Raw genomic sequence first — 26017 nt, 5'->3', positions numbered from 1 at the left:
CCGAATGGAAGGACTCTGAATTGGTAGTGCTGTGACGCTATCTGGAAACGTAAAAATTTCCGATGTTTGGTTGCTATTGGGATGTGAAAATATGCATCCTGTAGGTCGATGGAGCACATCCAGTCTCCCTGATGCAGTTGCGGGACAATCTGGTGAAGGGCTAGCATCCTGAACTTTTGTTTTCTTATGTACTTGTTCAGGAGCCGTAAGTCCAGAATTGGTCTGAAGAGGCCCTGTTGACCTTTTTTCGCCACCAGAAAGTAACGGGAGTACACCCCTTTTCCTTTTTGTGCCGGAGGAACCTTTTCTACAGCTTTCTTTTGTAGGAGTGCGAGAACTTCCTTGCGTAGCAGGCTGAGATGAGAAGGAAAACACCTTGCTGGCGGCAAGTGTGGAGGAGGTTTTTTGAAAAGGAGAGAATAGCCATGTTCGACAATATTGAGCACCCATTTGTCTTTTGTGATTGAGTGCCACTCGCGAAGATGATGCGTAACACTTCCCCCCACCGGAGTGGTGCACAGTGCTGAGGGAAGCAATGCCTCATTGCTTTGATGGTGTCTTTGCTGTAGACTGTTGAGGTCTACTTGACCCTCTGTCTCTTGTGGGTCTACGTGCCTGAAACAGGGGACGTCCCTGTCGTTGTTGTGGCCTTTGAGACCAGTGAGGGGTTTGAACCCTCTGCTGGAATGGTCGTCTGTCATACGGCCTGTACCTCCGCCTGAAGTCTTTTTTACGTTCCAGGCCCACTGCCCTCATCGTGTCGACTTCCGTTTTCATTCGGGCCATCTCTTCATCTGCGTGGGTACCGAACAACGAACTCCCGCTGAATGGGAGGTTCAAAATGCGCTGCTGTGCTTCCTGTTTCAGACCCGTGAGCCGTAGCCAGGAAGACCTCCTAGCGCAGATTCCGTGCGCATACCCATGCGCAGCCAAATCCGCCCCGTCCGCCGCCGCGCTGATGACCTGGTTAGATACTAGGCCCCCTTCCTGCAAGATTTCCTGGAAGTCCTGTCTATCTTCCCTGGGCAACTTTTCTGTAAATCTGTGGAGAGAGTCCCACAGAGAGCGGTCATATCTGCCCAGAAGTGCTGAGGCGCTGGAGACCTTCATAGCAGATGCCGCCGTACCGCACATCTTTCTCCCCAGAGAGTCTAGGTGTCTGCTCTCCTTATCCGGGGGGACTGTGGAAGATGATGCCACAGAGTGTGTTTTTCTGGCTGCGGCTAAGATCACAGAGTCCGGTGGCGGATCCTTCCGCAGGAATAAAGGATCTTGTTCCGGAGCTTTGTATTTCTTTTGAATCCTAGCCGGGGCAGACTTGAGAGTGGCTGGAGACAGAAAAGTGTCCATAGTCGGTTGCAGCAAACCCGGTACTAGTGGCAGCAGTTTTCTCGAGACTGATCTGTGTTGTAGGGTCTCAAAGATAACTGAGGATGAGGTGGCCGGCTCTGGTACCTCAATATTTAGTTTCTGCGCTCCCCTTAGAAGAACCTCGTTAAAAGTGGTGATATCATCCACCGGGGAAATCCTAGCAGGTGGAGAATCTGTGAGTGTGGGGGAGTAGCGCCCCACAGACGATCCTGAAGAAGACCAAGAAGGTGATCTTCTGCGTGGTGTTCGTGACCTGGTTCTCCTTCGGGAACGGGACCTGCTCCGAGAGGCTGTAGCAGAGTGTGCAGGTCTTGTGGTCGGCTGACGAGAAGCAGAACGAGCCCGTCCTGCTCTAGCTGTAGGCGATGGCGTTCTCGGTAATGAGGCAGTAGGAGAATACATCCTCGAGTATTGTGAATCCGGGGATGCTGTGATGGGAGAAACATGCCCCGATGCTCTGGAATGGGATGATGCACTCCTTATAGAGACCACCGGTGAGGGAGCTTTGTCCGCTGGCTCTGCTGCCTGTGACACAGCTGAAGGTTGTGTCGACGTCGATTGTATCCTCGACGTCGAAGGTTGCGATGGCTGGTCTGCTCTCGACGTCGAATGTCCTGACGTCGGAGGTCTTGCCGTCGAGTGTCTTGACGCCGATCGCCTATCACGGGACCTGGACCTACTCGCCGTCGTGCGTCTCGACGTCGAGTGGCGAGTGGTCGACGGCGGATGTTCATGCCGTCGAGGTGTTTTTGGTGTCGTGTCCTTCGACGCCAAGGGGTGAGACGTTCTCAACGGCGAACGGGAGCGCCGGAGATGACTCGACGCCGAACGGCGGCCTGCCGTCGACGGAGATGTACCCCTGTGTCCATGCTTCGACGTTTTGTCCCTCGACGTCGGTCTGGTCGCCGTCGACGGCGATCTATGCCGGTGAGACGGTGGTGCCGATGACGTCGATGGAGAACAAACAGGTACAATCCTACCTGTCGACGTCGATCGGGCCATTCCTTCTGCTGTAGGTCTGGGAAGTGAAGAGGATGTTGACTTTTTCCTCTCCTGAAGCCCATGTAGCCTGATCTTCTCTCTGTCTTTGAGAGTCCTCCTTGACATGTTCTTACAATACTTGCAGGTGTCAGGACAGTGACTCTGTGGCAGGCAGACAATACACAGAGAGTGTGGGTCTGACTGGGCTTTCTTCTTCCCACAAGAGGGACATTTTACAAAAAGAGAAGGCATTTTTCTGTCAGAAAAAACCTTCCTAGCTCAGACAAAGATATTACTTGTCGAGTGAAAAGTGAAAAACGCTTTTTTTAAAGAATTTTTCTGAGGAAAACTCAGAAAAACTGAGAGCTCAATGCTCCAGGATCCTCTCAGAAGAAGCCGGAAAAAAGAACTGACCTAACTGTGAACCAACTGTCACCTTCCCTTCACCCCTGAGGCATGGTGGGATACTGGAGGTGCTCAGGGTCTTAAAGGCACGGTGCCAAAGTTTTTATGGTTCTCCTGTGTTAACCTGCATGCAGCCTATTGGCTAAGAATGCTTCATTGTTTTTCAATGTGGTTTTTTCTATTTTTCTCTGATATTTACTGCTGTTTACTTCCCTAAGTCCAGCTTTTGGGGCTTAGGTAGATATTTATGATCTATTGTGATTTTATAATATAAAAAAAAAAATAAAAAAAAAAACTTGCATAGAAATAAAGCATTTTAGCCTATTTATGATTATAGCCTGCATTGCTGTTTTACACATGATAATATGTATGTATTTTATATATATATGCTCCGGGGTCCCCGCACAAGGGCGGGAATATTCAATGTTTATGACTATTGATGAGGATCCCCTGGAAGAGAATGATTGGATGAAGCTTGGATCATTATAATCATGAGGAGAGGTTGGGTAAAGATGCATTGAGTGTCAATGTAAAGGGATGTGTATATATGCACTGCTGTTGGTAATGTTACAGGGGGTTCCCAGCCTGTAAACAAGGAAGGATTTCAAGCATGTGAATCTAATAAAGATTCAATGCTGGAGAAGATAATGTTATTTGCACTCTATTTTATCTTGCTGTAGAAGAACAAGTTATTTACCTTCGGTAACGAGGTATCTGGTAGAGACTATCTAGCTGCAGATTCCTTACCTTAGAATTCACTGGCGTTAACTTAGAATCCAGAATTTTTTTCTGAGCAGTAACCTGCACGCGCCGCCGGGCGGCGTCATTCGGATCCGCATGCGTCGACCAGCTCCGCGTGCGGCGTCAGCGTCGTTGGAGCCGTCTATGATGTCACGGTTGTCTATATAGACACTGTCTCGGCGAGCGTACGTCAGTTCTTTTCCCACAACTTTCCAAGCCAGAAGCGCAGAGTCATGGAAGAACCAACAGTTATGGATTTTATCTCTTTATTTGACTGTTTAAAGTAAAAATTCTTTCATGCCTTTAAGAAAGGCAAAAATGCCAAAATCATATATATATATATATATATATATATATATATATATATATATATATCTGTATAAAAAATATCCGCAGAGCGGGAGGCTTGGGTGGGTGTAAGGAATCTGCAGCTAGATAGAGTCTCTACCAGATACCTCATTACCGAAGGTAAGTAACTTGTTCATCTGATAGAGACTTATAGCTGCAGCTTCCTTACCTTAGAATAGATACCCAAGCTATAACCCCTGGCGGTGGGTCTGAAGGAGATTTTTATATCAGGAAGTCCTGCAAGACAGTACGAGCAAAATGCCCCTCTCTCCTCACCTGGCTATCCAGGCAGTAGTGTTTTACAAACATATGCAAGGAAGCCCACGTTGCAGCCTGACAGATGTCCACCATAGGTACACCACGTGCTAACGCAGTGGTAGCAGCCTTCCCCCTAGTAGAATGAGCTCTCAAGCCCTCAGGAGGCTGTTTCCTTGCCAAAGTGTAGCAGATCTTTATACAGAGAATGACTGTAGGAAGTTGGCTCTGTGTATACTATTTCAAAATAAGAAATAGTGTGCACAGAGTCCAAGGGTTTCCCTTAGAGGTAAGAGAGTGGCAAAAAGAGATAATTCTGATGCTCTATTTTGTGGTAGTGTGGTCGAGCAGGATAAGTTACTTACCTGTAAATCCTAGTTCTCTTCCAGGGGTATCTTCATCAAAGTCATAAACATTGAATATTCCCGCCCTCGTGCGGGGATCCCGGAGCATATATAAAATACACACATGTGTAAGTAAGAAAAATATAGTATTTTTTAGTAGACAATTTTCATACCAGATTCATGTATACATGTGCATAACAGCAATGCCGACTATACTGATAAACAGGCTAAAATGCTTTATTTCTAAGGAGTTTTTTTTCTTTTTTTTTAAATTACAAGAAAAAAACATTCCAAAGCCCCATAGCTGGGCCCAGGAAAAGAAGCACTAGCAACATCTGTGAAAAAAGAGAAAAAACTACATTGAAAACAATAGAGCATTGTTAGCCAATAGGCTGCATGCAGGTTAATACAGCAGAACCAGCAGAACCACAAAATTTGGCACCGCGCCTTTAAAACCCTGAGCACCTCCAGTGTGGAGATTAGACAATTCCTAGAAAAGTGGTCTCTAATCTCCAACCGCTGTTCGCGGGATTGGATGATCCTTATAGTAGAGACCGCAAGAGAACTGATGGAGGTGCTCATGAAAGAAATTCAAACCTTAGAGAAGGAACTGAAAACACAAGACTCGTTACAGGAAGCAAAGAAACAAACAGAGGCTATTAACCAAGAACTTGAATCTTTCAAGTCATATTTGATCAAGAGAAAGACAGACAAGCTAAGGAAGGATATCCAAAGAGCACGCGTACCCATATTTGTCGGATAAATATTACTTAAATCAACAACAAAATGTTTTTGTACAAGATCAACAGTTTTGGACCAACAAAAAAATCTTTACCTTCTCTGATACCGCCGAGTCTGAAGGAGAAAGCAATTCCAACCAGTTTGATCAATACAGTGGAAGGTCAGGCCCTACTGAAGGCCCCAGTCGTTCTAATAATTTTTTGTCCAGGGGAGGGAGACCCCGAGCGAGATACAGGGGCTATCAGAGAGGCATATTTCAGAATGTAGACAATCAACCGCATACTCTACAAACACGGAGACAACAATATGGGAGGGATTAAAAGCAGTACCAGTTTTTAATCTGAGATCCACTCCCATAGATACAGATACCGAATCTCTACTAAAGAAAGGGCTGTCATTTATTCCTACCATCTCTATCAATAGATTTAACCTTCTTTCAGACCTCCATGCCTTCTTCCGTAGAATCAGACTTACTAGATTCTTCGAAGATAAAACGGATAGCAGAGAGGTAAATCTATCAGGATTAAAACCTGCCTCCACCTTTACTCCCTATCTAGACATGGTAGGCCCTGACGTTAAAACCTTTGAAAACATTGTATCAGACAAGATCCAGCCTCTGTTGAAATTTATCCCTAAACCTTACTTTAATTTAAGTAAAGGAGAACAACAGGCTCTTCAAAAGTTACAAAGGGATAAGCACATCACAGGTAAACCTTGCGACAAATGGGGAGGCATTGTGATACTAGACACTGAAGTATACAAAGCTAAGATTCAGATCATGCTCAATGAACCCGACTACTATCAAAAAGCAGGTAGTAGCTGGCAACAACGAATGAAAAGATAACACAAATAAGCAATGAAGCATTAAATAAGGGTATTATTTGTCAACAAGAATTCCAATACTTGAATCCCCAGAAGACCAGGACCCCTGTATTCTATGGAGTTCCTAAGATACACAAAAACAAGGTAGATCCCCCCATGCGACCCATAGTTTCTACCGTAGGAGCTCTGACAGAGCCCTTGTCCAAATATGTAGAGAAATTCTTGCATCCTAGGGTAGCTCAACTTCCTGCATATATTCGAGACACTAGCCATATCATCGCTAAGTTGGAAGGCATTCCCTTTAATTCGGCCACTCAGATATTAGTCACAATGGACATCGAGGCACTATATACCAATATTCCACAGAAAGAAGCTTGGCATGCTGTTGCCCGTCTATTCGAAAAAGAAGGCATTACTGAACACTCTGCCTTCATTTTACAGTGCCTAGATATTGTATTACGAGAAAATGTCTTCGAATTCGACAGCCAGATGTATCAACAAAAGAAAGGAGTCAGCATGGGGGCCGCCTGTGCTCCCAGTGTAGCCAACATCTATGTAGGCTCCTTCGAGGAAATTCACATCTATAATGAGGTGGCGCCATTCTTCAAAAATGTCAATTTCTGGTCACGATATATAGATGACATCTTGTTTATTTGGACAAGTGAAGAAGAATTCCTACTAGAATTCAGCCATTGGATTAACCTATGTGATCCCAATCTTAAATTTACCATCCATACCAGCCGCGATAAAGTAGAATTCTTAGACATCTGGATTAGCCACAATAGTCATCAACTTGAGATGTCACTATTTACTAAACCAACAGCCAGAAATACCATACTTCATTTTGACAGTTTCCATCCTACCAGCCAAAAACAAGGGATACCCTTCAGCCAGTTTCTACGAGTCCGTAGAAACTGCTCTAGTATGCACGACTTTGAACATCATGCATATATCTTGCAGCAACAAAAATTTCTTCTGCAAGGATATCCCAGAAGACTCGTCAGAGATTCCTACAAAAGAGCAAAGTATTACAACAGGACCCGTATGAGAAACAGAATAAGAAATCCAAAACCCCGATGGTCTGTGTAATTCAACATTCCAATTTGAACGAAAAAATCAAAAAGATAATTCTTTCCAATTGGAACATTCTTAACAGTAACTCGAACCAGGTCCCATTGGAACGCCCTCTTCTAGCTTTTAGGAGAAATCAAAACATCTCCAAAAAACTAGTGAGAGCCTCTCTACCCAGAAATGAAAACTTCTGTCAGAAATCCATATGTGGGAACCAACCAATCAAGGGCAAACACAAATGTGGTAATTGTAAAGCTTGCCCCAGAGCGATAGTGGGAGACTCTTTCCAATGGAAACATAGCAACTATAAATTCACAGACATGACCAATTGCAGAACAGCTAATTGTGTTTACCTGATTAGTTGCTCCTGTCCCCTGTTATATGTAGGTGAAACAGGGAGAGAAGTCAAAATAAGAATATTGGAGCATATGTCCAACATCCGTAATAATAAAGAGAATGCCCCATTAGTCCAACATTGGAAACAACATGGACATAAAGTTGATGATCTCTCTTGGACTGTACTAGAAAAGATTAAGAAATCAGGACAGAATGATGAGAATAAAATCAGGAAAAAACTGGAGGTTTTTTGGATCTTCACCTTGGACAGCTGTGAAAAAGGGCTGAATGAATATATCCCCTGGGAAAACGCCATTATATAATTGGCGATATCTATTTATTCCTCAGTTACCTTTTGCGAATTATAATATATATGTATCCAACTGCTCCTGTATAGTTACCTTGTGAGATATCCTCTTTCCCTTTGTCCATTTATTCTCTTTTGAATATATTGGAACAATTATTCGGTTGACCATTGTTGCAGTTCACATCTAAACTTGTTTCAACATATATACATTCTTCACGTCCACCCCTCAACACTGAAACTGTGATAAAACGTATTTAGCCTTTTTTTCTATGCCATTGGCTTTATTGGTACTTATCTCTCTATGCCACAAAACCTTCGTATCCAGCCAGCTATATGCCATCTTGTCCTCTTCAGTATGGCGACCTTTTGACCTCCATTGGCTTCCTACACCTACAGCTTCATTCGCTATATTTATCTAAAGTCACTTCCCAAAACTGTGTCTATTATTCACCACACATCATTTGATATCTACATATCTGATGTTCAAATTTTGTCTACCAGCAGTAGCCTTTTGGCGTTAAATCCGTGATCTTCTGTTTGCTTCCTTGAGTCTAATCGCGTTCATTTTGCCTATTCCATCATGGCGGCCGCCGTAGACCGCAATATGACCTCTCCTGTCCACGGTCTAGTACCGCTTAAGGTCTTCCAACTAGATGCAGGATAAAACCGAACGCGGCCGGCGGCCGCCGATAATTATTAACATACGAGATGCCGAGCAACACCCAGGTAAGCGCTCTAAGAAAGATTTTTCAATTTCTTTGTTCATATACTGATTAGTCCATATTAATATGCGATTTGCCCCGTTTCTTTGGCAATTCATCTGAGCCTCCTCTTGTTACTTTATAAAGTTTAATCATCATAACTGCACATCTTGGAATGGTTATTGAATCTAGTTCGAGCTTGGAGACTCCCAAACAGTTTAGAACGGAACTTGCTGTTCTAATCTGACTTATCTCACATCAGGTGATTTTTAGTGTCTTAGTTTCCATATGATAGTAAAATCTTGTATTTTTTTATATATCTTTCAAACTTTTATTAGTTTTTATAATAGATAGATACAATCTTTTTGCGTTTCCAAGTTTCTCCGTATTGATTGGCATCTTATATATTTTTTGCTTACTAGCTTGTTCTCCCCTATTGTCAAACCACGAGAATGGAACAACTATATGTTAGTCTTATTCTTCTGACTGACATAACAGGTATTATACAAAACAAACAAAAAAATAATTTTGGTATTAGTCCATTATTACTAATTTTTCCATACACTCGGGTGCATTCCTCCACAAAACTGGGGAAAGTACTAGACGTTACACTATATAAGGCATTCCTTTATAGTAATAAATGAATTATTTCACCTTTTCGTGTCACTTTAGATTCATTATTCTAATCATCATGTGACTCGTCACTTCTCATTTTCTCAGTTCTGATTCTCTCACCAATTTCACTGCTTAATAATAATTCTCACTGCCACAGTACTTTCTCTAATAGAGGAATACGTCTTCTCTCTGCATGACTGGTCCATCACCTACTAACAATTTGTTGAGGGCACAATTAAATCAGGACGTCTCAGGCTCGTAATTACCATTTCTCAAGAATACTTCTCTTCCCTCCACTTTATCAAATTTTGAATTGGTGATTTTCTTGACACTAGCAGTATATTTTCATATAATTATTTTTTTCTTCTTACTAGATATCATGACTACAGTACTTATACATATCCAGAATCTATTATAAAAAAGACCAAGATGTTCGGCTGTTAAAATCATACTATCAGTGGATTATACTATTGGGAATGGTCCTGATGAAGGTGACCCTCACAATTAAGGAACACGAAACGCAAGTAGGCCTTCTGTCCCTATTGTACCTCTCTGACAGAGTAACTTCATCACCGTCCTTTTCCTAATACTATTTGTCTTTGTATCAGACTATAAATTATTTTTGTAGACTGTTTTGTTGATTAGTTTTCTTTGGTTATCGATGTATTATCATTATTATTATTATCACTTTTTTCAGTCTTTGTGTGTTATCATGTAAACTCTAGTTTATTTCTTGTTATTTTGTCCCTTATTTGGCTCTTATTTAGTATGAGTGTGGTGTGTCTGAGTTAGGTAATTAGTTTTTCCCCGACTTATCTTTATACTAGTTTTCTAGTATATTACTTCTTTGTTAAAGTATTTAATAAAATTATATATTTTTGTGACAAATTATCTTCATCTGTCATTTTCTTTTCTTGCTCAGCCGTTCTGTTTAATCATATATTATCGTCAGTTTGTAGTATATCATATTGTAATTATCTGTACCTATAGTGACTTATACCTGAAGGGTATTACCCCTTCAGGTCATATTGCTTGTAGCTCGTTTAGTCGTTTTTTCCTACATTAGTTACTTCCCTGTCTGAGCTACGCTCATCGTATCAAGGAACCCCTTCTAGCTATTCACCTCCAGTATCCCACCATGCCTCAGGGGTGAAGGAGAGGTGACAGTTGGTTCACAGTTAGGTCATTTCTTTTTTCCGGCTTCTTCTGAGAGGATCCTGGAGCATTGAGCTCTCAATTTCTCTGAGTTTTTTCACAGACAAATATTCAAAAACAGTGTTTTTCTACCTTCACTCGACGTTTTTCACCTTTGTCTGAGTGAGGGGATTTTTTCCTGACTGGAAAATGCCTTCTCTTTTTGTGAAGTCTCGTTAATGAGACTATTTTAAGGCTATAATGTTCCGATTACTTATTGGGAGAAAGTTCTAGTTTGCTATAATGTTAAGGGCAAAGAAGTTGGTCAATTACATTTAAGTAAATGAATTTAATGGTAAGAGGTCAGCAGTTAATGGCATTTTCTGACACAATGGCTGTACAATGGAACAGTCAAATCCAAAGGAAACAGTTACATGGATTCTTAAATGTTACCAGCATTGGCTGCAACTTATATGGATTTGCCAATGAACGTTGCCCTCTGCCATTCATGTACTTCATTTCAATGATTTTTTATTTGTCCAGACCAGCAGCAACCACTGCACACCAAGATGAAAGACTAGAAGAAAAAAAGCCTTGTTTTCTAAAACTGATTTCTAGGTGGAGGAAACTGATATTAAGACCTCATGCTCATTGCTGAATGAAAATATTTTATGTTATAAACACATTCATAAACAACCACGGAGTCACATCAATCTGGGTTGTGTTACTTTGGGGTAAAAGGATGAATCAGTTTATGCCCCTGAGGGGGATGTCTGGGTTAGAAGAATGGTGCACATTCTTAACCACAATTAGTGAAGGAGCTGACACCAATATGGGTATTTTTCCTTTCAACCTGGTAGGTAAACCACTCCAGGATAAAGTTATGTATTATATTTAACTGTTTTCCATAGTCAACTGCACCTCAGAGTACTAGGGAACCAGACAGTGTTACAGCAATATATGGATCGAAAATATTAGGCAAAGTTAACATATTAGTAGACAAGGAATCACAGTATTCCCCAAGGACAGGACCAAATTAATCCAGGCAATGAATGAAAAAAACATTTTTAGTAGTTTTCTAAAACAATTACAAGGACAATGAGCAAGTTCTTTATTGTGATAATACAAAGTTGTAGCATCACCAAAAGTTTGCTTCAAAAACTTTGCAATATTTTGAAATAAGATTCTTCAAGATGTAACTAATCTTTGCTTGAACAGCCTGCTGTCCACCAAAGATGGAAAGCAGTTTGATCACATAAGGTCACATTTTCAGGTGGATCACTTTACATGTAAAAAAGAAATATACCTTGTGTCTTAAAAACAAAGTTAACTTCCCCTGACTCACATTGGATAAGTAGCATAACCATCTGCATTAGAGTATAATTTGTGGACAGGATGGCAAATACATTAATGGCATCTAGTTTGGTATTTGTATATTAGTCAGGAAAGCAGAAGGAACTTTCCTGAACTGCTAACAAGAGGCTGCTGTGAGCGCAGATAGGCAAAAGGATTGGATCAAAAACAAAAAGAGGAGAACGGGCATTTGGAAAGTATTATAAAAATGTACTTTGTTAGGGTACTGAATAACTAGTCTGGTGCATTGTAAAGAAATGTAATCTAACAAACTCATTTAGGAATTCAGTGGTAGGAATTGAACAAGGTCAGGGCACTAATTTTGGTGGCACTACCAGAAATATATAATAGATTTTGAAAAAGTGCCTTTCATAGAAACTAGCACCAACCCGATACAAAAGTACACACTTTTTCTCTTTTCTCATGAATTTCCTTTTTTACTGCTTGCGCTTTTGTGAGAAAATAGAATCATAAGAGTACCATGCAACAGACGCCTGTTCTAAGAAGGCACCTATTTAGGTTTGTAAGTCTTTCTATCCACTCTTTCAGGTGAGTTTTTAACAGCTCAAGAGTAAGACTGGATGGTTGTTCAGATACTAAAGCACTGATCCCAGGTATCTGCAGTATCATTCACCATAACAAGGGAAGACAAGCTCAATCTCTAGAATGAGGGATTTGGGGCTTTGGGTTGTTTTGCCTGAGAAGTGTGAATAACTCCAATGGTGATTTGGAGGAAGGGCATCCAAGTGGGGTACTGATTTGACTGGGTCAGATGTGAACAGACTGAGTGGGAGTGCAGGAGGGCAAAGCTCATGATTAGTACTTTCCCTTCTCAAGTACTTACAAGTGTGTGTGTCTGAATATTGTTTCTACCACACGTGCAGTGAAGACTCCCAGAATAGTGGTGACCACCTTTTTAGCTGTATTATCAGGTGTTGCTAATTTGAGTATTGTACCTAGTACTGAATAAATCTTTGGCTAAGTGGCACAACTTAAATCCACTGACAAAGTCTAGAGTCTCTTATGACACTGTCCCCTTTTTGGACAGTGGCAAGCGATGGTTTCACAGAAGTCTTGGATGAACTGTAGCACATCAAATATAAGAACTCACCAGATGATGGTTCCACAGACACAGGACAAGTTGTGGAGGTCAGCCACCAAAAATGCAGATCCAAAAACTTATTAGGAAAAACACAACCATTCCATAATAGGGAGACAGTATGAGAGTAGAAGAAAAGAGCAGCACCACCCAAACAGGAGACGTGCCAGAGGAAGTAATACCTGCATTCTAAATAATACGGACATAAAGGAAGGAATGGGTGTGGTGGTTGGTGTTGCATACATATAAGGGGGTGGAGGTCACACACGCAGAAGGGAACATGACAAAATAATAATATTAATTGTTGAAGAGCTTTTCTGGTTCATGCTTGTTATTACAGGCAATTCCCAACCAACTATGAAAGAGACAAAGGAAGACACCAAGGTATCTTCTAGCAGTAGCACAATAATATTGAATCCTGGGCAGTATTGCATCTGAAGCAAAATTGAAATGAAATATGATAAAAGACAAAAGTCCAAATTGCACTTCTACATTCACAGGTGGGTTGGTAGAAAGACGTAAATGTTTGACAATTAAGGGCTCAGGACTAATAATGAAAATCACATGGAGGAAAATTAAAATTATTGTAATGAGGAGCAAACTAATGGCCTACTCTATGACAAGAGATAAGTAATGCCTTTGCTCTCACCTCAAGATACAGCCACTGCCTCTGCACAGTGAGGACCATTTCTATTACTTCCAGTATAAGGGACAGACAGCGCTCCCAGTAGTCCACGTCACGCTCAAAAGCTTTGACAAAAGCTGAGGCTTTCATGGTGGACAGGTTCACCTGGTTATCTTCCAAGGCTTGGAACACCTCCTCTGTCCCACTGAATTAAGAGGAAACAAGACTAGGAGTTATCATGCTTCATTTACTTTTCTTTCCTTGGTGAAAAAGGATAACAGCGATTGAACTACATTATATCAAGGAAGCATACCTTTAGACTCCTCCACAGGGACAAATTATGGAAGTGCACAAAGCTTCAACAGGAACTCTTTTGGGGGACTTATTTTTATGAATAGAGGAAAGCAGTCTTTTTGTCATATTATCATTAACAGTTGTGCAAAAGTGTTCCATTTTTAGCATCAGAGTGGAGCAAAAGGATTACCTATCTTTAACACCAATTTTCTTGCACTGGTATCATTGATGGGATCAAATGCATTTGAGTGACTCCAGAGATCTTACCAAAGGTGTGTAGATTATTCAAAACCACTTGAACCTACAAAAGTGTCAGTGCTGCAGGTGAAAACTTAAATGTCAATAACGGTAATTCTCTTGTGCTAATATGTATTACTGTTTCACGTGTGACTGGATGATACTTATATCTGAGACAACACCTCATCGCCTTACCTGATGCATGATAAAAACACTACTATATGAATTCCTGAGTATTGGCAAAAACAAAATTATTAATTCCAGCTTTTCAATTATTTTCAATATACACAAACACTACAATGCCTTTATGGGGATTTTGTAATACATTTTCTGTTTTGTCATGGTGGTGCCTTAGCGTCGCAAGGGTGAAATGTAATGTAGAGGTCTGGAGTGAGATATGTAGAATGTGGATACTGAATACTTCGTTTTATATCCTAACAGTTCAAGAGTTGCATTAATCTCCTTATCTCATTGCCTATGTTTGCTGAACTGTTATGAAAATAAGTTACTTACCTTTAACTGTAGTTGTCCAGCATTGGCATCTTTCATATATTTGCATACTTGAACCATTAAATCAGTCATCGCAGAGAGAGTCCCACTGTATTACCAGAAAGTAGCACAGTGTTACACATAGCCTGAAAGGGCTATAAAACATTTAACATGACGTAGCCCTGCACCAAACTGTTTTCTTTTTCATTTTCAAAAATAAAATACTGAAGCAGGATTTTCTTTTTGAAAATACCCAAACTGAATGTTTCCTTCGCCATGGGAGTCCTCTCCCATGGTGAGGAAAGCATTTAGCAGTTTTCATTGCCCCTTACTGCCAGGGTTTTCCTGGCAGTAATAAGCTGTGAAAACTGACCTTTAATTCCGCACATCTAAATCAGATGCATGTAACTAAAGATCTGCCTCTGACAGCCCTTACTCATCAGGGCTGTCGGAGGGGTTTACAGGGGAGACAGAGTAGTCTCTGCTGTTATGAAACCTTTGGTCCGCCTACATTTAAATTGTGTAGGTGGACCACTTTGGTGGCTGGGAGGGAACACTGTTGCAAAGGAGTTCCCTCAGCCCAGTGAAAAGAGTAGATCATGAATGAGTCTCTGACCGTGGAGGAGTGAGAGTCATGTGAATGTATAAAAGATACTAATGTTGGAGAACTGGAGTTACAGGAAAGTAACTAATCTCTTCTTCAACATTAGATCTTTTAAATATTCACATTCTTGAATCAGAATAGCAAACAGTCCACATTACAAGATATAAGAAAAGAAGGAGGCAGGCTTAACTTTATTGGAATAGGTTTCTCAGGAGGACCACCTGCCCCACTACTGCGTCAACTTCTGGATCCATGTCTAAGCAGCAGTACTTCATGAACTTGTCTCTGACCTTCAGATGTCTTTCAAGGGCACATCAGCACAGAGTGCCACAGTTGATCCCATGCACCATTGCTCTTCCATCGAGAGGGTGGTTAGCCTTGACATGACAAAGTGATACAGGCTGAGAGCCAACAACCAGGGATGACTTCTTCATTGTTGTCAAAAAGACACAAACGCTTCTCTGATGTGCATACGTTCTTTGCTTTGTCTATGTCTATTGTCCACATACAGAATCTTTTCCACTTGCATGCATAAGCCGATCGTGTGGAAGGATGCTTTGCTTCCCTTAGGATTTCCATGCAGTCCTGAGGTAGGCTCAAATGTCCATATTACACTAACTCAGGAGCCATGCTGCCAAACTCAACGATGAGAGGTTGGGATGAGATATCTGCCCTCAGAACTTCGTGAGAAGGTCCGGACGATGAGGCAGCCTGATGTGTGGCTTGAGTGACCGGTGAAGGAGGTCTGGAAACCACCATTGGCGTGGCCATTCTGGGGCAATTAGAATCATCTTGGAGTGAGCATTGGATAGCTTCTGGAGGACTGCTGGTATCAGGGGAAGCGGTGGAAAGGCGTAAAGAAATGCTCCTAACCAGCTTATCCATAGGGCATTCCCCAGCGTCCCTGGATGGTAATATCTGGAGGCGAAGTTTTGGCATTTTTTGTTTTCTGGGGTTGCGAATAGGTCTATAGAGGGGGTACCCCACAGTGCGAAAATGGAACGGACGTCGTCGTCGTGTAATACCCATTCGTGGTTCTCGTCCATTACACGGCTGAGAGCATCCGCCTGAACATTCAGCATGCCCGGAAGGTGAGTTGCCACTAACGACAGGTTCCTGGCTAGAAGCCAATGCCAGATTGTCTGAGCCTCTCTCGATAATATCCTGGACCTGGTGCCTCCTTGTTTGTTTACGTAATACATGGTGGCCACTTTGTCCATCTGGAGGAGGAGAGTTTCTGTCTTCAGAGAAGGTAGGAAGGCCTTGAGCGCAAGATGGACTGCACGAAGCTCCAACAGGTTGATATGATACAGACTCTCTCTCTGTGACCACTTGCCTTGGACTCGAAGATGACCCATATGCGCTCCCCATCCGAGCAGCGATGCGTCTGTTACGATGGTTTGAGCTGGAGGCTGTTGTTGGAAAGGAATCCCCACCAAGAGATTGTTGGGTGAACACCACCACTTGAGGGATTGTAAGGCGTGGGGGGAAAGAAGGACTCTGCTCTCCCAATCGTCCATCAGTTGGCACCACTGATCCTCCAGGCACTCCTGTAAGGGTCTCATATGGAGGCGAGCATTGGGAACGAGGTGGATACAAGAAGCCATCGAGCCCAGTAGAGAGGATATTGCTCTTGCAGTGGTCTGTGGTGTTCTCTCGAGCTGCTGGCACTTTTGAAGAATCGATAACCGTCGTTCCTCCGAAGGAAACACCTTTCCTTGATTGGTATCTATAATGGCCCCTAAGTAATGCAGCCTCTGAACAGGCGTTGCTGTGGACTTGAGAAGATTGACTTGAAGACCCAGGCTCTGGAGCAGCTGCTGAGCCCAGTTGAAATGTTGTTGAGCCTCTAGATAGGTGGAGGCCTTTATGAGCCAATCGTCTAGATAGGGGTAGACAAATATTCAATGCTTCCTCAAATGGACGGCCACCACCGCCATGCATTTGGAAAAAGTTCTCGGTGCTGATTTGAGGCCGAAGGGTAGAACCGCAAATTGGTAATGACTTTTGCCGACGGTGAACCTTAGAAATTTTCTATGTTTCTCGCTCACCGGAATGTGAAAATAAGCGTCGCGAAGGTCTATCGCGCAGAGCCAGTCGCCTTGACGAAGTTGAGGGTAAATTTGGTGCAAGGATAGCATCCTGAATTTTTCTCTGCGAATCCACTTGTTTGCTGTCCTTAGGTCTAGAATGGGACGAAACTCTTGTTTGTCCTTCTTTGGTACCAGAAAATACCTCGAATAAATCCCCTTTCCGCGTTGGTTGATCGGGACGGGCTCTATTGCTCTTTTTTGTAATAGGATTGCTACTTCTAACTGAAGAGCTTCGAGGTGGTGGCTGACTGGTTTGGGTGGAACAGATGGAGGAGGACTGATGAATCTGAGAGCGTAACCATTCCGCACAATATTCAATACCCAGGCGTCTGATGTGATGCGTAGCCACTCGTCCAGATGATTTGAGATACTTCCCCCTACTGGAGTGGATAACGGAGGAGGGGGAAGCGAAGATTCAGGGCTTAGACGCGGGAGCCTGGCGAGTTGTCTGGGTTTGCGGCGTGGAACGACCCCTTGTCGACTTTCGCTGTGTCGAGAAGGTTCTTTGATGCTGTTGTTGCTGCTGGGGTCATGAAGCCATCCATTGTGGTGTCTGATACCTGTGAGTGAATAGCCTTCGTTGGTAGGGACTGGATACTTTTCGTTGTTCCCTTGGGCGTTCAATGCCTACTGCTTTTAAAGTGTCTAGCTCAGACTTCATTCTCGACATCTCGTCATCGGCATGAGAGCCAAACAAGGTGGAGCCTGAGAATGGTAAATTTTGAATTCTCTGCTGTGCCTGTGGTTTGAGAGATGTCAAGCACAACCAAGCGTGTCGTCTTAAAGCTACTCCATGAGCGTAATTATGTGCCGACAGCACCGAAGAGTCAGCAGCAGCACTTATGACCTGGATGGAGACCATGGCAACTTCACCCACAACCTCCAAGAAATCTTCTCTTTTGTCTTTTGGTAGATGCTCCGCAAACTGTAGCATAGAGTCCCAAAGAGCACGATCATATCTACCTAATAAAGCAGTAGCACTGGCTGCTTTCATTGTGATGGCTGCAGTAGAGCATACTTTACGGCCTGCAGCATCGATCTTTCTGCTCTCCTTGTCCGGAGGCGAGGAGGAAGACGGAGATGTAGACTGTAATTTCTTTGCCGCTACTATAACCACCGAGTCCGGCACTGAGTCCGAACTTAGGAATAGAAGGTCTTGCTCCGGTGGGCGATACTTTTTTATAAGCCTGGAAGGAGCAGTCTTCGTTGTGGCCGGTGTCCGAAAAATATCCATTGCCGGTTCAAGAAGACCTGGGACCATTGGAAGTAAAGGTCTTGAGGATGTTCTCTGGTGTAAAGTCTCGAAAATCACTGAGGTCGATGGGGTGGGTACCGCCAGCGGGATATTTAGTTTGGTAGCCCCGCGTACTAGGACCTCTTGGAAGGTGTTCACGTTATCTATGGGGGACGGTGAGTCCGACAGGGTTGGAGAGTAATCCCGTGTGGAAGAAGAAGAATGTCTATGACATGGATGTGAAGATCTTTGAAGTGACTCATGTCGATGGTGCCGAGAGGAAGACGAACGTCTAGAGGAATGCCTGGAATGTCTTATGGATTCCGCTGGAGTCACCGGAACAGACTCTGAAGGAGGAACCGGAAGAGGAGCTGTAGGTACCACAGGTGTCTGTGGCAACCGCCGACTGCTGAGGAGACGGTTGAGGAGAAGCTGGAAGAAGAAAGAGCGAGGCCGAGGATTCTGAAGTGGTATAAACCCTTCTAGGCCTCTTTGACTGTCTCCTCGACGACGACACAATCCTCGACGTCGAAGTACGGTGACGGCGGGTGCCTCTTGGCGTTGATTCCCCTCGTCGCTGAGATCCTCTCGACGGTGACCTTCCTCGACGTCGATGGGATGACGGCGACCGTCTTCGACGGCGAGCACTCTCTCTCGATCGTCCTCGTCGCATAGACGGTGACCCGGACCAAGACCTTCTTGACGGCGAGAGTCCACGCCGTCTCGCCGGCGAAATGGCTGTCGACATCGAGCGATGTCTATTTCTCGACGGTGAAGCGGTCCTCGACAGCGAACATATTGGCGCCGTTCCCAGTCTCGACATCGATGCCCTTGACGTCGTCGGAGACCTATGTCGTTTATGAGCAGGTCTGGCAGATGTTCCAGAGGAAACAGGGGGAGCACTGGTAGAAGACTGACCTTCTCCTCGCTCTGTGGTAGACTGACCACTTCTTCTCCTGTCCTCTCTTGCCTTAAGTCGAATTTTCTCCCTATCGCGAAGAGTTCTTCTGGAAAAAGTTCTACAGATGTCACAGGAGTCAGGTTTGTGGCTGGATGGAAGGCAAATTATACAGACCTGGTGTGGGTCTGTTTTAGCCTTTTTTCTGCCACAAGAAGGACATTTTTCAAAAAGTGAAGGCATTCTAAAGATAGAAAAACCTTAAATTTCTGTCAGAACTTGACAGAAAAGGTTAGCAAATGTTCACTCAATATTAAAAACGTCGAGTGAAAATGAAATTCAAAATGTTTTAATTGAATTTTCTGTCAAAAAAGCTTTGTGAGGTAGAGCTCAATGCTTCAGAGTCCTGTCAGAAGGAGCCGGAAAAAAGAACTGAGGCAACTGCCTTTTGCTGTGCATGATGGGATACAGGAAGACTTTACTTTCTTAAAGGCACAGCTCTATTTACATTCTGTATAATGGCAGCCTATGGGCTACACTGCCCTGCATTGTTTTTATTCTCATTAGAGGTGTAAATAAAGTATGAGAATGTATTTTTATTACATTTCTAGAATAAATGTGTGGTTGAAGGTGTATTTACACTACAGCTGTCTTTCTTTTCAACAATTTGGCCTGTGTAGCTGTTCACATAGGCTGCACAGTGTTATTCTTAAGTAGTTTGTGACAGTCCCTTTTCAAAAGGGCTGGTATCTGCACTTAAGAATATATTTCACATCAGTGCTCCGGGGTCCCCGCAGGCGCGCGGAACTATTCAGTGCTTATGACTATACATGGAAATCCCCTACGAGAGAAAGGAAAGATCTGAGGACAACAAGTTAATTGAAGTAAAATTCAGTAGGAATTTGGGTCACACTATACAGGGAGTGCAGAATTATTAGGCAAATGAGTATTTTGACCACATCATCCTCTTTATGCATGTTGTCTTACTCCAAGCTGTATAGGCTCGAAAGCCTACTACCAATTAAGCATATTAGGTGATGTGCATCTCTGTAATGAGAAGGGGTGTGGTCTAATGACATCAACACCCTATATCAGGTGTGCATAATTATTAGGCAACTTCCTTTCCTTTGGCAAAATGGGTCAAAAGAAGGACTTGACAGGCTCAGAAAAGTCAAAAATAGTGAGATCTTGCAGAGGGATGCAGCACTCTTAAAATTGCAAAGCTTCTGAAGCGTGATCATCGAACAATCAAGTGTTTCATTCAAAATAGTCAACAGGGTCGCAAGAAGCGTGTGGAAAAACCAAGGCGCAAAATAACTGCCCATGAACTGAGAAAAGTCAAGCGTGCAGCTGCCACGATGCCACTTGCCACCAGTTTGGCCATATTTCAGAGCTGCAACATCACTGGAGTGCCCAAAAGCACAAGGTGTGCAATACTCAGAGACATGGCCAAGGTAAGAAAGGCTGAAAGACGACCACCACTGAACAAGACACACAAGCTGAAACGTCAAGACTGGGCCAAGAAATATCTCAAGACTGATTTTTCTAAGGTTTTATGGACTGATGAAATGAGAGTGAGTCTTGATGGGCCAGATGGATGGGCCCGTGGCTGGATTGGTAAAGGGCAGAGAGCTCCAGTCCGACTCAGACGCCAGCAAGGTGGAGGTGGAGTACTGGTTTGGGCTGGTATCATCAAAGATGAGCTTGTGGGTCCTTTTCGGGTTGAGGATGGAGTCAAGCTCAACTCCCAGTCCTACTGCCAGTTCCTGGAAGACACCTTCTTCAAACAGTGGTACAGGAAGAAGTCTGCATCCTTCAAGAAAAACATGATTTTCATGCAGGACAATGCTCCATCACACGCGTCCAAGTACTCCACAGCGTGGCTGGCAAGAAAGGGTATAAAAGAAGGAAATCTAATGACATGGCCCCCTTGTTCACCTGATCTGAACCCCATTGAGAACCTGTGGTCCATCATCAAATGTGAGATTTACAAGGAGGGAAAACAGTACACCTCTCTGAACAGTGTCTGGGAGGCTGTGGTTGCTGCTGCACGCAATGTTGATGGTGAACAGATCAAAACACTGACAGAATCCATGGATGGCAGGCTTTTGAGTGTCCTTGCAAAGAAAGGTGGCTATATTGGTCACTGATTTGCTTTTGTTTTGTTTTTGAATGTCAGAAATGTATATTTGTGAATGTTGAGATGTTATATTGGTTTCACTGGTAATAATAAATAATTGAAATGGGTATATATTTTTTTTTGTTAAGTTGCCTAATAATTATGCACAGTAATAGTCACCTGCACACACAGATATCCCCCTAACATAGCTAAAACTAAAAACAAACTAAAAACTACTTCCAAAAATATTCAGCTTTGATATTAATGAGTTTTTTGGGTTCATTGAGAACATGGTTGTTGTTCAATAATAAAATTAATCCTCAAAAATACAACTTGCCTAATAATTCTGCACTCCCTGTAGGGTTGATTCTCAAAAGTGTTTTATCTTTTGTGAATCAGAGGAAAGGTTCCTTGATAGTGAATGCTTGAATTTCACTCACTCTCCTTGCGGATGTCAAGATTAAGAGAACCCGTCTTCTATTTGATGTATTTCAAATGTGCCTTACGTATCAGTTCAAAAGGAGGTACAATAAACAAATTGAGTACAGTATTAAGTTCCCATGAAACCAGAGGATGTTGAATAGGTGGCAGTGCTCTGAGGAACTCTTTCATAATTTATTTTAGGATCACCTGGAAGAACACAGTAGATGACAACAGTTCAGCTTTCTTGGCTCTTGAAACTGTAGCCAGATGGACACTGAATTTTTAAGTCCACTCTCAGTTAGATCCAAAGGATATGGGAGAATCTGATGAGGTCTTGTTTGAAGAGGATGATCACCTTTTTCCCAGCAGCAGAAGCTGAAACGTTTCCACTTGCCGTTATAAGTGTTTGTGGTCGCTAGAGTTCTAGACTGTGCCAAATCCAGTCTTGAGGTAGATCCAAATGGTCAAACTCTAAATGGTCAGGTACCATGCTGTTAACTTTAGCGACTTGGGGTTGTGATGTTGAATCTCTCTGTGGTGACCGGACTGGATCTCGGGATGCTTTTTCAGTGGAATGGCTGGAGGTGCTGATAACTGGAGGAGATTGCTGCACCAGTACTTGCAAGGCAATGCTGGAGCAATAAGGATTAGAGTGCAGTGATGTATCGTGGCATTCCTGAGAACCTAAGGATCAGGGGAAATGGAGGAAAAGGAGTAAGGAAAGATTTTGGACCCACTGATCAAAAAATAATTGCCTATTGTTCCTGGGTGCTAAAATCTGCTTCAGAAGTACTGACATTTGCTGTTGTGCGGAGTGGCGAACAGATAGATCATGGGTCGAAATCATCAATTGAATATGTAATTTACTTGTTTTTGGTGCAGTTCCCATTCTGACACTCCTAAAGCTTCTGACTGAGCCTGTCCCCCTGGGAATCTGGAAGATGCTCCACAGCGATGTCAATGTTGAGAAAAATGACCCAGTTTACCAGTCTTTGAGCCTCTTCTGAGGGGAATGTGGACTGTGTTACTGCTGGTTTTATTATGTAGAATATCAATGTTATATTGTCCATTCTGACTAGGATTGCCGGACCTGCTAAATGCACAGAGTTCCAAAACCTTGATGTGGAGCATTTTTTCTGCATCTGGTCAGAGGCCTCTGGTTGAGTTTTTGCACATGAGCACCCCATCCATCCATAGACGGATCTGTGGTGAGTATTACCATTTCTGTTACTGGTAGGAAAGAAAGTCCTGTAATAAGCTTGCCTGGGATTCTCCACAGCAACGCTGGCTTCAGACAGATTGTGACATGTACCGTATCTTCTCATGAGCGTTCAATCTACTTCCATTTCAGGTCCAATGCTCGCTGAACAGATCTCATTGAAAGGCTGCAAAATGGAATGAGGCCTATGCATGATGACATAATATCCTAACAGGACTTGTATTGTCTTAGTGCAAATGATTGTTTTGTGGAAAAAATCTTTGCCACTTTCTGCAATTTCATCACTATTTTCGCTGACAGAAAAGCATTCCCAACTGTGTGTCGAGTATTGCATCTAGGAACGGGATTCCTGCCTGAGGTTCTAAGGATGATTTTTCTCTGTTCAAAGTGGGGCCGATTTCCAGAAAAGATTGATGCATGCCATCATTGAAGTTTTTGCTTCTGCTCTTCATGGTGCTTTGATGAGCAAGTGGTCCTGGCACAGAAATGCTTGGAGACCTTCTCGCTGAGGAAAGCAGCTACTGGGGTGAGACATTTGGTGAATATCCAAGGCACTGAGTTGAAAGGAAGCTGTTTGAACTGGTAGTGCAGTCCGCTACCAAAAACCTAAGATACTTTTGGTGTTTTTCTTGAATGGGTATATGGAAATATACAGCTGAAGATCTAGAAAGGTAATCAAAAAATCTCTTTCCTGCATCATCACGAGGACTTCTTGCAGTTATCATCCGAAATTACTGTTTCTTTAAAATGTGTTCAACTGTCTGAGATCCAGGATTGGTCTCTGTTGACCAGACTTTTTTCTGACTAGGATGAATCCGGAATAGAACTGTTTCTTTTTTTGTGTGATTTGGGTACAATCTCTGTGGAACCCCTTGAGGAGAAGCATGAGAATTTCCTGTCGAAGCTCCTTCAAATGGACAGTATGTCCTTACTTGGATGGGCAAACTGGTGATCTTTGAACAAACTCCAACATATGGCATTTATGAATAATTTGTCTCTCCCATTTGTCTGATGTTATAGCCTCCCAAGCTGTAACAAAAACGGAAATACTCCCTCCCAACTTCTGGTTACCAGCTGGAAGAGGATGACCGGGCGGAGAGCCAATCTCCCTTCCGACTGTCATGACTATGTGCTTGTGAGGATTCTCTCTTCCTTCCTCAAGATCTCCCATCTTTGAGAAGACTGTAGAAGTATCCTTGACATATCCAGATGTTTTGGGGACCTTAATCTCCATATTGGTTAAATTCTCCTCTGAAATTTGCGATCTTTGTGAGCCACAAATATTAGCTGTTTAAAATTTTTGGTACTGCAAATGTCCTAATGCTTTTGCTGTGTCAGTGTCCATTTTGAGACCTTAAAGAGCCTTATGTTTTCCAAAAAGAGTAAGGTTATCAGAAGACATGCTTATAATCTTAGATTGCATTTCAGGGTAGAAGTCTGTAGATTTTACCCAGCCTTGTCTTCTTAATACATTACCTCCTACAAGGTGGGGAAAACCTGTGTTTGAGGCATCCACTGCTGCATCAATAATAAATGAATAAGTAAGTTATCTTTCCTTAAAAATATTTCTTGTCCCTTCCTTCTTTTCTTTCTGGATGAGTTCCAGCTCTGGGGCGATGTCATGCCTCATCTGGCGATCATATTGTTTTACATTTTCTAGGGCATTCGCTGTCTTAATTGAGATCGCTGTCATTGATGAAATTCTCCAACCCAAATTATCAATACATATGCTATCCTTGTCCGGCAGACAAGCAGATGGTATGACTGCAGTCTTGATTCTTCTCGGGCCGCTAAAGATACCACTGAATCTGACCCTGAAACTGTACCTTGTGTTTTCATTAGCTTTAGGCCTTCCGACCAGACATAATCTAAAATTGCTATAGCTGTTACAGACTTCTGAGGTGTTCTTTGAAGTCATAAAGGAAAAATTGTTGTTCCACCGAAGACATTCATATGCTGAATTTCTTGGCAGCTCTTTTAATTAACAAATTAAATCTAGAGATATCATCTATTGCATCCTGTGGATTTGACCCCTCCTCAACACCACTTAAGACAATAAATTCACGAGCATTATCATCTTGTCCTCCATCATTTTGTGGAAACTCCCCTTACCTCTCATCCATATAAGAGTATACTGAATTATCACAATTACTATCATCTACATCTTCAGGAGTTGATCGTCTGTAGGGAGTCATGGGAGAGGGTTTCTTTGGTGAAGGAGTGCAGCAGGGGGTACTGGCGACGTATGCCTAGGAGGCATAGCTGGTGAGGTAGAAGGTAGAGGAGGTGGCAGAATGGGAGGAGCTGGTAACACTATTTAGGGATTATTGGATGGATGCTGTGGTAGTAGCTTGTAGTGTCCATTATCTGCTGTAATGTAGATAGAAAGGCCATGGGTACTTGGACCAAGTCAGGATCCCTGTGTTGTTTAGGTGGTCCTGCCGCCATTCAGTAATAAGAGGTTTGAGGTTTATAATCCTGCTAATAGCTATAATCGCCAGATTCAATGTTGTTAATTTATTCTCCAGAATCTGGGACACATTTTACATCTAGTTGTATTGGACTGTAAGCTGTTGTGAAGCATAAACACCAACCTCATCTTCCTGTTCAGACTGTAAATTTTGTTTGGGGTACAGCTAACACCTTCAATGGTGAAAAGACAGGTCTATTCAAAGTTGTCAGGTAGTGTCGACGGTGTCAGTGGCGGCAGGGTCAACGTTGATGGGTTTCATGTCAAAGGAGAAGATAGTAACACAGTCTTGTCATCATTCACAAAGCAGAGCTAGATGATGACATCACAGGTGACAGTGCAGTCAACGTTGTTGTTGTCGACAATGTTTTTTTTGGCCCAGCAAAGACTGAAATGTCTCTAACAACAACTCACAGTAAATCAGTGCTGAAAATATGGATGGTTCAAATCCAGGACAGGTCAAAATAGTAACATTTTCAGGTTCATTAAAATGTTGTAGCAGAGCTCTGCCAGGGAGCTCCCTCAGACACCAAGTGGTAGAAATCTCAGCTATGGTAGCTTCTGGGGGGGGAGGGGGGGAGTCTGAGAGCTTAGCTCAAGCTTCCACCTCATTGACTGAAGTTCAGGTTCTTTCACATTAGGTGGATGTGCTACTAAATAGATAATGTTGATTCAGGCCTATGTCACC

At 42.8% G+C, this 26017-nt stretch overlaps 1 protein-coding gene across 1 annotated transcript in view; it reads right to left on the bottom strand.

Annotated features, from left to right (window-relative positions):
- The window catches only part of DNAH2 (dynein axonemal heavy chain 2), a 1666550-nt gene that overhangs the window by 906047 nt on the left and 734486 nt on the right, over nt 1-26017 (bottom strand). Inside the window, exon 29 of the mRNA XM_069218683.1 lies at nt 13274-13454. Within this exon, the coding sequence (XP_069074784.1) occupies nt 13274-13454 (181 nt within the window). The remainder of the gene's footprint in view (nt 1-13273; nt 13455-26017) is intronic.

The sequence above is a fragment of the Pleurodeles waltl genome, chromosome 12, assembly GCF_031143425.1.
Source record: "Pleurodeles waltl isolate 20211129_DDA chromosome 12, aPleWal1.hap1.20221129, whole genome shotgun sequence".
Classification (NCBI taxonomy): Eukaryota; Metazoa; Chordata; class Amphibia; order Caudata; family Salamandridae; genus Pleurodeles; species Pleurodeles waltl.
Note: the sequence above shows the minus strand (reverse complement) of the source record. Positions and strands in the feature narration are given on the sequence as shown.